Source organism: Puma concolor, chromosome C1, assembly GCF_028749965.1.
Source record: "Puma concolor isolate L17-30 chromosome C1, mPumCon1.1.hap2, whole genome shotgun sequence".
In the NCBI taxonomy this organism is placed as follows: domain Eukaryota; kingdom Metazoa; phylum Chordata; class Mammalia; order Carnivora; family Felidae; genus Puma; species Puma concolor.
Genome location: NC_141674.1, coordinates 33,154,279 through 33,167,239, shown reverse-complemented (window position 1 = coordinate 33,167,239; position 12,961 = coordinate 33,154,279). Strand labels below are relative to the sequence as shown.

General features: G+C 43.7%; 1 protein-coding gene across 1 annotated transcript in view; it reads left to right on the top strand.

Annotated features, from left to right (window-relative positions):
* LOC147577960 (uncharacterized) overlaps nucleotides 1-12,961 on the top strand; it is a 29,847-nt gene that overhangs the window by 5,166 nt on the left and 11,720 nt on the right. The window contains exon 4 of the mRNA XM_086715168.1: nucleotides 10,895-10,934. Within this exon, the coding sequence (XP_086571294.1) occupies nucleotides 10,895-10,934 (40 nt within the window). The remainder of the gene's footprint in view (nucleotides 1-10,894; nucleotides 10,935-12,961) is intronic.

Here is a 12,961-nt window from a genome sequence, read left to right as displayed (position 1 = left end):
AAATGGGTATTGAGATGTGGGTGTGGACAGTGGAAAGAAAGTGATAGTCTTCATAAATATTACATATGACCCTAAGCAGATGGATGTGCCAAGTATATAGAAGATCAAAATTCAATTGACCTCAATAAATTAGAGAAATGGTCATCAATGGCAGGTTAAAATGCATTAGGTAGCAAAAGAAGCATCTCTCTCTCTCTCTCTGTCTCTCTCTCTCTCTCTCTCTCTCTCACACACACACACACACACACACACACACACACACACACACACACACACTTCAAGAAAGAAAAACTGAAAAACTGGCCGGGCAGAAATGTGGCCAAAAAAGACCTGATAGACGCGGCAAACCAATAACAGAACGAAAAGAAAAACAGCAGGATATATTAACAGAAGCCTGTGAAGCCAAATTCATCTTCACCTCCCTGGGACCTTGCTTAGTGCCTGGCACACAGTGCACGTTGCTAAGTATATGTGGAAAAAATGCATGACTTTGGCTTTGGTCAGATTATCCGTGCTGTTCCCTTCCTCTGAGAAGACTTTGCATAACCAATTCCTGTCCATTCTTCAAGGCCCAGCTCAAATACAGTTCCTGTCTGGTGCCTGCCTTAAATTCAGCCTACCCTCAGCTAGAAGAACGCTGTTTCTGAATTTTCATAAGTGATGAGTATGTGCTAGTGATGATTATTCCAGTAATGGGCATTGGGTAGCTACTGGGTGAATAGTAACTCAGATTAAGACAGTCCAGTACACATAATTTCGACTTATTGAAATAATAATTAACAGAAGGGGTCTGCAATTCTATAACTGTTCATCATTGGCATTGACTCTGACTTTCTGTGCTCTTATTTCTTCTCTCTGTGCTGTATGTAATCCAGGTGTCAGTTTTCCCCTCCTCCTCTTATTCAAGCTCACACCCCTTATGCCCTCTCCTACCAGCATCTTAGTGAACAAGATAGAATTTGCTGAAGGGGAGACGTGATTTATGTCACGTGGGCTGTAGCAGCTGGAACCCCGCTACGGCACACCTCTTTCTCCAGAGTACACACTCTCCACTTCTGCCACAGGGATCTCTTCCCATCCCTACCCCATCCTACCTCCCAGCCTCCAGCTTTCCTGCTCTTCACCTTCCCCCCCCCCCAGCCCTATGTAGACTCCTCAATCCTTCATTATTCAAAGGAATGCATTTCATCCTAGTTTCTACATCCAAACCTGTGCCCAATGAATGACCATGTTCAGCAAAACAGCAAGTTCTTCCAGTTACAGGACCTTCCCTCTTCAGGAAATAGAAGGCGATTATAAATAGTATTCTTCTTTTGTAAACCTAATTAACACAAAACGACTAAATGGGGTTTTTTCATGAAGTCTTCATGTGGAGCTTGTTGGAGCCAGCTTTTGAAGAGTACAGCGGACACAGGTCTGCAAGGCAGGGTACAAAGAAGACGTCCAGGAGGGGATTGCTGGCTGCTGTCCTGCTCTGGATGAACTAGGCTCCTAGAACCGGGTAGGAGTTTATAGTTCTCAAGGGGCTTGCCCTATCTGTCTGGAGACAAGGCTGCATAATTGCTTATCTTGTTATCTGCCAGCCCCAGCCTCATGCAGCTGTAATCATTAAGACAGACAGTTGTTCCGTCATCCTTTCCTAGCTCCTTAGCCTTTTCTGACCAAGTCGGGAATTCTATTAGAAATCCTAACACTATCTTTCCTTTCCTCCCATGTTAGGAAACAGGCTATGCTCAATAACAAAAAGACCCCAGAAGACAGTGACTCGACAAGTAATTTCTCTGTCACTCAGTAGTCCAGTAAGGAGGATGTCCGGGATGGGGAAGTAGCTCTGCTTCACTGGTTCAACCCAGGACCCAGGTTCCTTTCATCCTAGTGTGCCACCAACTCATTGTTGGCATGTTTGGGGCCAGCTCTCATGGCCACATCTGTGTTCCAGGCCTCTGGAAGGAGAAAGAGAGGAAAGAGGAAGTGGACAAGTGGCCGCCTTTGAAAGATGTAACATGAACATTATACTCCTAACTTCCATTCACATCCCAAGAACCTGGACCCATAGTCACATCTACTGCAAGGAGGCTGGAGACTGTACTCCCTAATTGGTTAGGTGTGTGCCCAGCTAAAACTCAGTGTGGGGTGAGAAGGGCTTCTGTTACTAAAAGGAAGAGAAGAAATGGACATGAAGATGAAGAACAGTTCCCACCGTACCTCCCTATCCTTATGTGGGGATAAGAGACCCTACGGATGTGCCACTCTAGTAATCTCCAGTTTCTTCAAATTCCCTGAATATGCATTTCTGTGTCCCACCTCCACGACTGTTCACGGTAAATCTTTCTCACTTTTCGTTGCCTGCTAGCATCGGCTCAAGTAGCACCTTCCCTAGGAAATCTTCCTGTATCTTAGTTTGGGGTAAGTGGCCCTTCTTTGTGTTCTGATAGTGTTACGGAACCAGGCTGGAACGCTGGCGGAAAAACCAAGCGGCACTCAGAGATCTTGGTGGATCAGAGATTTATTTAACACCAGCGGGCTCAGAGGAGACTGTTTTTCCAAAGATCTGAGCTCCAAATGAAGGGAGGAAGGCTAATTTATAGTGGTCAGCTTCCACATCTGTGGCAGGCTTGTGCGCGTGGCAAACAGGGCAAGAAGAACCTGGAAGAGCGGTCTCCAAACTAGAGACCAGAGCTTGTTTTAGTCCCGTTGGCCATCTTATGGTGTAAAACTGTATTCATTTTCCCAACAGTAGCACACTATGCATTTTTCTCCTTTGGCAATTGTCAAAGTCCTCCAGTATCTGCACACGTGTGAAATCATCTCCTTGTGCTCTGTTTCCGTCTAGACTGTAAGCCATTTGAGAGCAATTTGGCTATGTCTTAGTCATATTTGTGTCTTACTACCTAGGTTGAGCTGAATTCCTTTTCCCGCCAGTGGGTGAAATAAGTTGTGCCATCGCCTGACCCCCTGCATGCCCACTGAGGTATAGCTTTCATCCATAATGGCCAGGCTAAGTGGGCATTCTTCCCATTTGGACAAAAGGACTAGCCTGAAACCCTGGCAGGTCTAAGATCCTGACCCTCGTCCTAGCTCTTTGAATTCCTGTCCCTCGTGAGCCCAAGACCTGTTTTTGTTACCCTCTAGGGGCTGGCTGCCAACCTAGAACCATGGTATGACTGCCATTTGCTGACATTGATCTTAGACCCTTCACTAGGTCTAAGCTATGCTTCATCTGCTGTGTACTTCCTTGATACTGAAACCAGCTAGAACTTAGTCCTGGCATATTCTTTATCTTGGGATGTTGACAAATGACCCTTTAGCTAGGTCAGCTTTCCCTAGTTCTGCTCCTGGTGGGCTCTGTCCATTTCCCATTCACCACTGGTCATCCTGCTAAAGCTCTATCATGCTTGACCTGTGAATAAATGTGCCCGTGTTAGGATTAATAAGTATTGTTTGTACCTTCTGTTTGAAGATAACTGGTCCAAGATAGGAATCAATTCTTAGCTTTGTGGCATATCACTGGCACAAAGTGATATATACTTTTTTCTTTATATAGACTTTCTTTGGATGAAAAATTACTAGTGTGTGTATATATTTTTATTTATTTTATAATGCATATTATAAAATATATAAAATAAACATTTTGAAAGTATATATATATATATATACACATACACACACATATATAGCTTAAAATATAAATATTTGAGTATGCAAAACCAGTGTATTGAGCAGGTTACTCATTTGCAAATATGTTTTATTTTTACAAAAGGAGTTGCCAGTAAAATCTTAGGAATTAATATGTCTCTCTTTTGGTGCAACTTTAGTAATTATTCAGTAAGGCAGAATTCCCAGTTCAGATGGATGATTTGGTCAGCCACATAATCTGTCCTTCTGTATATCAAAGAGATGGGTCAGAAGCAAGGAAGTTTAACCATAAAAAGTCAGGAATTTGGTCAAATCATCCAAAGACCTTGGGAATATCCAGGGAACTGAGAGGCAGGTAACTCTTAGCATCCTTGAGAATATGAAGATGCATTGGCAGTTTGTAATGAACTGAAGGTTCCCAACTCTAAAAGGTCACTTAAGAGTTAGAGATAGGGGGGCACTTGGGTGGCTCAGTCAGTTAAGCATTCGACTCTTGATTTTGGCTCAAGTCATTATCTCATGGTTTGTGAGTTTCAGCCAACAGCATGGAGCCTGCTTGAGATTCTCTCTCTCCCTCTCTCTGCCCCTTCCCCCGCTCATGTGCACACATGTGTATGTGTGTGCATGCGCACACACTCTCTCCCTCACAAAATAAATAAATAAACTTTTAAAAAGATTTTTAAAGAGTTGGAGATAGGTCCCACCTGCATGTACATTTGACAATTTGCAAGTAACAAATTCCGTTTAAACTAGCATAAGCAAAAAGGGAATGTACTGGCGGCTTACAACCCTTGGAAGTCTAGGAGTGGACTTCAGTCACAGATAGATCTAGGGGACTAAAATACATTTTCAAAATTGGTCTTTCTCACTCTTTCAATCCCTGTCCCTTCCTTTCTCTCACTCTTGCTCTGCTTCTTTCTTACATTGGCCCCATTCTCTTCTATAAGAGATACCTTCCTCTACATGGCAGAGAAGAGGGCCCCTATTCACATTCTTAACACTCTTTATCTGGAAGGCCACATGCCTTTTCTTCCACCTTTAAACGGAAAAAAAAAAAAAAAAAAATCCCCAGGAAGAACCTGATTGGCCTACCTCTGGGCTAATCATAGCCAAGGCTATTGGGTTCCTTGGTTGGCTGGGCCCTGTGGCTGTGAAGTGGGGAGGAATAGTTGGCAGCCTCACCAGACTCACACAATTTGTGTGGGTCTGGGCAGACAAAACAAGAACTTTCCACCACATTCTCCTTTCTAATGCCTGAGAGTCCCCAACTAAATATCTCCAGTGTTCCCACGAAACAGCCCAGGCTTCATGTCATACTTCGATGTTTCTGCTCTTAACGTTCCACACTGATCACTGCTTGCTTTCTGTGTGGATTCCTGCTCCATGGTTCCCTTGGATTTCCCGCTGCTTATGTTGTTGATGCCACTTAGCTGGACCGTGGTTGGCCACTCTGGTGCTCAGGCCAATGCCTGTGCTGTGTTTCTTTCCTGCACCTCCTTTTAGTACTCTATTTGGAGATGTGCCCGTGAGTTTCCCAGATTATCTGACGGGGGCCAGTCCAGACAGTTGTGCCATTATGTCCAGTTGTATAGACTGTGCAGTGCACAAGGGCACCCAGTAAGGGCAAGCTTCGGGACCAAAGTCTAGCACGAAACGTAGTTCATTAAGGTTGAGTTACCCACCCACCCACCTGTGTTCTCCAGGAGGAAGAAGCACTTTTTCTCTTTGTACTAGGGTCCTGATCCCTGCCCTCAGGAGCTGTGACTGCCCCTAGGCAGCTGAAGGCTACCAGGAGCGCACAGCTCCTACTGTTTCCTCTGAAAAGCAGAGGAACAGCTTCCTCTCTTGTTCGCCAGTGTATCAAAGAAATGCCATTATGTTAAACGTAACACCGGGGGAGCAGGAGGGATCACAGGCCCATCCCACCTTGTCATCCAACTATAACAGCCTCATATGCCCTCTCAATATGCCAAAGCAAACAAATAATGAAAAACCATCACGAATGTGACAGAGCTGTCAAAAGCACACAGCCATGAGTTGTGGAAATTACGAAGCATTGGGGGTTCTATGTTTTCTGAAACTGGTACATCTCTTATCAAGATAGAAAATAAAATTTAAGAAAATCTGTCATGGGGCACCTGGGTGTCTCAGTCAGTGTCTAGGTCTCAATTTTGGCTCAGGTCATGATCTCGTGGTACATGAGTTCAAGTCCTGCATCTGCTTGGGATTCTCTCTTTCCCTCCCTCCCCTGCTTGCTCTCTCTCTCTCTCTCTCTCTCTCTCTCAAAAATAAATAAATAAACTTAAAAAAAAAAAGAAAAGAAAAGCTGTGAGAACCATCTCACGGAAGTACTGACCATCACACCATGTTAGAGTAAGCCATGCTCACATTTAGTCACACTGTTAAGACCGTGATGGCTCTCCGATGTGCCAAGGCAGGCCTTTGTAGTGTTACATGCAGCTTAAACCTGGCCCTCTCCTGTTCCCCAGAACATAGAGAAGATACCAATGGCGAGAGACAGGGTTTGACGAGGTTAGGTAATAGCCACCATGTTGGTCCCAGAACTACCATACGAACCAAACCTGTAGCCCTGATGCTGCACGTGGCCGATGATACTGCACCCTTTCTTTTGTGATGAATGCTCTCCTGGGAATCTGGAGTCCTGCCTGCAATTTGCTTCTGTCAGCCCTCCCCTGCCTCCTTTCCCCCAGCCCCTCAGACATACCTACATACACAGCGTGGATATGGCTTGAGTTCTTTTCCTGGAAGGCTCCTTCACAATCGGGCAAAACAGAATGCAGCAGAAAACTGGGAGACGTGTCATCTCGTTAACACTCCAGCAGTACCCAAATCCCACTTTGATCCCAGTGGGCACTCGCTCCAGTAGGGATAGAGGAGAATGTGGCCGCCATTGCCATCTGGGGTGTCCCCTGGAGTGGTGAGTCAAAGGTGGTCAAACGTGTATACATTTCTCAATCTGTGTCTCTCCTACCACTGCCCTAGGGCTTTATTTTTCAGTAGAAGGGTGTAAAGTTGAAGACACAGGACTGCTTCCTACTCTGCCACTCAGACGTTCTCCTGTTCTCCTTTTGTGTTATCCTCCATAAAACTAAATCGGATGGGGTTCTAGCCAGTGATAGGGCCAGGGTAGGAGGGAGGTGTGGAAGGGATGTGTCCTGAGGTGGTTACAGAATCCATCAAAGAGAGTTGGAAGAAACTAATCTAGAGACAGTGGAGATAGTAAGATAGACAGCCCGAGGCACAGGAGCTTCTATTTGACTGCTCACGATTAAAGAAAATTAAAAAAAAAAAAAAACCACACCAAAAAAACTGTGAAGAAGGATACTTTCAGCAATGAGAGTGAAACATCTGTGAATGATTCATTTTCAAACTGGTTTGCCAAGGGAGAGCAGTCATGGGGCTAAACCCTTGATGAACTAAACCCTTGATGAAAAGCAAAGGTTGCATGAGTCACACCCATTACTTGGAAAAACTAATAGTAATCGATTCTGTTCCTTCTTGCCAGGGAATCGGACAACACACTGTGTGGTATTTCTTTGGTCCCGTCTCTCTGAAGACTTCAGATTGTATTATTTTTAAAATCTTGATACCAGCTAAAGCATCAGGTAATTTAGTCATGTCCAGTAGAAGAGAGTGTACTGTATACAGCAGACAAGAGATGGGATACATGGGGGGCAGCACAGGTAGTAGGAAAAAAAACCTACTGAATTAGGAGACCCACGTTCTTGTCCTGCAAGCTAGCACTGTAACTAGCCAGCAATGGAATGTTAGAAAAGTCACTTAACCCTCACTAGTCTTTACCTGCAAGATGAAGAATTTTAAATTAGATAACCCATTATGTAAATAATTTCTAAAGCCAGCTCTAAAATACTATAATTCCAGAGCACCTGGCTGGCACAGTTGGTGGAGTGTGTGGCTCAGGATCTCGGGGTTGTGAGTTTGAGCTCCACCTTGGGTACAGAGATTGCTTAAAATCTTTGAAAAATAAAATAAACTACAATGCTATAATTCCATAGTCTTATTGGAACGTCACTAGGTATTCGAGAAACTCATAGACAAATACCAGGAGCCAGGAGTAAATGGACTGAACTAAGCCCACCCGCAGAGGAAACAAGCCCATGCTGGTAAAGGCTAGAGAGCTGCAAAGTCTGCCGTTGTTTTCCAGGGAGCTGTGTGATGGCTGGGCACAGGGGCCATGGCAGACAGTCCTGGGAAAATACTTAGTCCTGGGCTCCCTAAATGTTCCTTTTGGTCTAGGTGTGAGATTAAGATACATCTAGGGGCACCTGGGTGTCTCAGTCAGTTAAGTGTCTGACTTCCGCTCAGGTCATGACCTCACAGTTCATGAGTTCGAGCCCCGCATCGCATCTGTGCTGACAGCTTGGAGCCTGGAGCCTGCTTCAGATTCTGTGTCTTGCTCTCTCTGCCCCTCCCCTGTTGTGCTCTGTCTCTCTCTCAAAAATAAATATTTAAAAAATTAAAAAAAAATAGATACATCTAAAAGTGCTCTGTGATTTGCCTCTTTTCCCCTTTTGTCTATTATAACTGTAGAGAAATATATCCCAAGAGATCTACTCACACAGTAAAGTTCTTCATGTGCCTATAGAGGCTGAGGCTGTATACAACATAACAGACCAGTGGTTAACACTAGCATAAAGAATTATGTTGTTGTAGCCATTCTAGATGTGCCTAAATGTGACCCAAAGGTTACTGGTTACCCCCTGGCCTTGCTTGATATCGTTCATGTTCCTAAGATATGATCTGTACTTTGTTGATGGCGCAGCTTAGGTTCCAAATGCCCTCTTAGTTGTCTACAAGACGGGAGAGAGGGCCCTGGCTTATAGGAGACAAGGCTCAGTCTAGGTCTGGAAATATGCATCACATTCCCACAGGCTGCAGACGAGACATATGAGACACCTAGGAAGTCTTTCTGAACGCCAGCGTTTCAGGAGATAGTCCCAGGCTATGTGCAGATCCTGTGTCCCAACACAAGAGTCCTGGAATCAAGGCAAGGCATCCTACTGCATACACTTGCTTTCAGTTGAGCACAATACACCATGGCCTTGACTTCCCTGGGGAGTATTACTCCAAAGCTTGGGCCTTATAGGGGTAATGCTTAACGCTTCTCTTTTCTATCCAAGTTCTGAACCACTTGATAAACAAGGCAAGAGCTGGTAGATGGAGGCCAAAAGACTATGTTTCTATGACATCAGAGAACGTGGCTTAGATGTGAGAGTTCAACTGTCTTCTTAATGCTGAAACCTAGAGTTAGATGGATTTACCACCTAGTCAGAGAAATCACTAAATTCTGTAGGACTCCTCCATAAGGGAAGGGAGCATGAAGGGAACATGAAGGAGCAGAGCATAGAGCCTGCTAACTGGCCAGACACACTCCCCAAAGGAAGGAGATAGGAAAGGGGTTCTGCTGTGCATACCTAGTTTTGTCACTGAACTCAAACTTGTCCGTGCACCTGATGTGCCATAGGGCAATGTCTTGAGACACCGGTTTTGAAGCAGAGAAAGCTTTGTTATCAGAGGGCAGCCCGATGAGGAGGCAGGGGATCATTTCCAACAGCTGCATTGCCCTGCTGAGCCTAGGCAGAGCTTATGTATGTTTGGAGAAGAAGATACATTCATGAGAGGAGGGTGAAGGGTTTCTTGAAACCTTAAGTGGGGGGGGGGGGGGGCTTGAAACATCTGGAGGTATACATGCTTCCAGACAATGAGGTGCCATTCAGGACTTGGTACATCAGATAGTTTTAAGACAAATGTCAGCATCTGTGTCCCGTCAGATTCTTATAATAATCAATGTGCAAACAAGTGGTAGAGTTACAAGGGCACAGTTAATGATTGGTCATGCACTGGGCTTAAGACATGCATAAAACATAATTAAGTAGGGAACAGAACAACATGGAGCTACGTTGATAATATAACTAATACAACTATTGGGGTGCCTGGGTGGCTCAGTCGGTTAAGCATCAACTTTTGATTTTGGCTCAGGTCGTGATCTCATGGTGGTAAGATTGAGCATCATGTCATGCTCTGTACTGGGCATAGAGCCTGCTTGAGATTCTTTTTCTCTCCCTTTGCCCCTCCTCCACTGAGTGTGTGTGTTCTCTGTCTCTCTCTCAAAAAAAAAAAAGCTATAGTGTTGTTTCTGCTTTCAAACAGGTCTAGGAACCAATTGTCCAGCCTCAGATTCTCCTTTCAAACTTACCAATCGGATAACTTACTCTCCTCCCCAGTCTTATGCTAAGAGTACTGCACCTGCCAAACGGAAGGGATGTGTGAAATTGAGAGGAAGCACTGTTCCATCAGCCACTCTTCCCATTAACAAAGTCCTAGACCTTTTTCTAGTCTCATAGGGAGGCTTAAAGTTTCAGAAGTGAAACAGCACATCTAACCTACCCCTTGGGACAAAATAAATTAAGTGCTCATAACACCCAGCAGAACACTGTTCATTAGGGTGCGGGGGATAAAGAATTAGTAGGATAATAGGTTCATCCTGTTTTCTTCCAGCTCTATGTCCAGAGTACCTTCCTCTTTTAGGATAACCAGGCCTGCCACAGGGTGTGGTGATAGTTGAATTGAATAATTACTTATTGAGGAATTGCATAATTACCTGGTAGATGCTGAATTCCTGTTGAGATCCTAGGACAAATTGAATGGTGAAGGATCTTAGGACATCCTCCAAGAATATCAGATTCAACATGACACAAGATTAAGGACTAGCTTATCGTTGGTCTGTTATCCCCACAGATGATATATCAGAAACTAAGATTCATTCTTCTTCTTTTTTTAATATTTATTTATTTTGAGAGACAGAGAGAGAGCATGCAAGGGAGGGGCAGAGAGAGATAGGGTGAGAGAGCACAAGCAGGCTTTGTGCTGTCAGAGCAGAGCCCTACTTGGGGCTTGATCCCATGAACCAAGAGATCATGACCTAAGCAGAAATCAAGAGTCACTTAACTGACTGAGTCACCCAGGTGCCCCACATTCTTCCTTCTTTTTAAGTAAGCTTTATAATGTAAAACTTTAAGATTTACAGAAAAATTTAGATTTTGCAAAGATAGTAAAGATATTTCCCATGTACGCTGTGCTCAGTTTGCCCTATTAGTAATGTCTTATATTACTATGGCATATTTGTTATAATGAACATATGAACAATGACAATATATGAGCATATGAAAATATTGATACATTATTATTATTATTATTATTATTATTATCATTATAGAATAAAAGGTCATTGCCTTTTGGGAGGAAGACCACAAGAGGTAAGGGTTGTTAAAAAACAAATTTGACTTATTTATTTATTTTTAGTTATCCAAAGGGAGTTTAGTTTCCTTTGTTTTTTAATGACAGAGCTGGGAGTGTGGCTACATCTGCCCCCAGTGTCTTCTGGGACCTAACCCATGTCAGTACTAACTGGAGGAGAACTCTGGGGTCTCCATCATCTAGATATCTGTGTGTTGGAGTGGATCCAAAACTATTTTCTACAGAGATTCCTGTCCCGGCCACGTCTTTGCTCTGCTCACCTGTGTGAGGCTCTGGCCCCAGGTCTCTGCCCAGCCCTTCAGTTTTTACAAGCAAGTTCAGTCAGTGCTGCTCCAGCTGGGTCTGTATTTAGCATGAGCAGAATAGCTTCCGACCCACCACTTGTTAGGAATCAAAATGCTTTGCATTGTTATTAGTTTGGCTCAGAGAAGCAGTATTTAGGGAGGATTGCTTGGAGAACATATATAGTCTTTGAATCTTCCATTTATTTATTATTCATTTTTTTTTTAAATTTTTTTTTTCAACGTTTATTTATTTTTGGGACAGAGAGAGACAGAGCATGAACGGGGGAGGGGCAGAGAGAGAGAGGGAGACACAGAATCGGAAACAGGCTCCAGGCTCTGAGCCATCAGCCCAGAGCCTGACGCGGGGCTCGAACTCACGGACCGCGAGATCGTGACCTGGCTGAAGTCGGACGCTTAACCGACTGCGCCACCCAGGCGCCCCAATTATTCATTTTTTTAAAAACAAAACTCAAGTGAGTAAATTTGAAGATCTAATTCACTTTATTAAGTGATTCATGAGTTGGGCAGCATCCCACCCAGCAAGTAGGAGCTCGAAGAGTTGTATAAAATAGAAGATTGTTATAGGGAGGAGGGTGGGGCAAGGAAGTTACTAGCAAAAGAAAGAAAAGATTGTTTCAGGTTGGGTCACTTCTCTTAGTGGAAAGAGCAGGGAGTTTTACGTCCTCTTCCTTTGTTGGGGGGTGGGGGGGGGTAGGGGAGGGAGGGACCCGGTTGGGCGGTGTGGAACAGTGAGGGCCCATGTGACAGATTACCTCACTGGTGCTTATCAGAAAAAAAATTTTTTTCAATAAGCTCTACACCCAACATGGGGCTTGAACCCCTGACCTCAAGTTTAATAGTTACTTGCTCCACTGACTGAGCCAACCAGGCACCCCAGAAAATTCTTGACTGACCTGTTAAGACTACATTTCTGGGGGAGGCTGAAATTGCATTTAGGTTAGGTATTAAGCCCAGGTTTGGTGAGTTGGTCTAAGTGATGCCATTTTGGGCTTATGGTTTTCTTTTTAATAGATGCCAGTTTTCATCACATTGTATCAAGGATACATACTATCAATATGACTTGTAACTACTGTTGTTGACCTTGATCACCTGGTTGAGGTAGTGTTGGTCAGGCTTCTCTACTGTAAAATTACTCTCCCCTCCCCCCTTTCCATACTGTACTCTTTGGATAGATGTCACTCCGCAGCTCATACGTAAGGGGAGGCAATTATATTCCACTTCCTTTTTTTTTTTTTTAAGTTTATTTACTTACTTTGAGAGAGAGAGAGAATGAGCAGGGGAGGGGCAGAGAGAGAGAGAGAAAATCCCAAACAGTCTCCACTCTCAGCACAGAGCCCGACACAGGGCTCTATCTCACAACCATGAGATCATGACTTGAGCTGATATCAAGAGTTGATACGTCCTATCAGTTGATACCTGATATCAAGAGTTGTTCTACCTCCTTAAAAGCAGAGCATCTACATAAATTATTTGGATATATATATAGATATGTGTGTATATATATATATATATATGTGTATATATATATATATATATATATATATATATATATATTTTTTTTTTTTTTGCACGGGACATTTGTCTCTTCTCCCCCATTTACTTATTTATTCAATCATTATTATCACCTAGTGACTTCTTATATTCAATTGCTATTCCTATCTGCAAAAGAAATGGACATGTAGTTTTGTAGTTTGTCTGTTTTTTTTCTGGTCACATGCTCA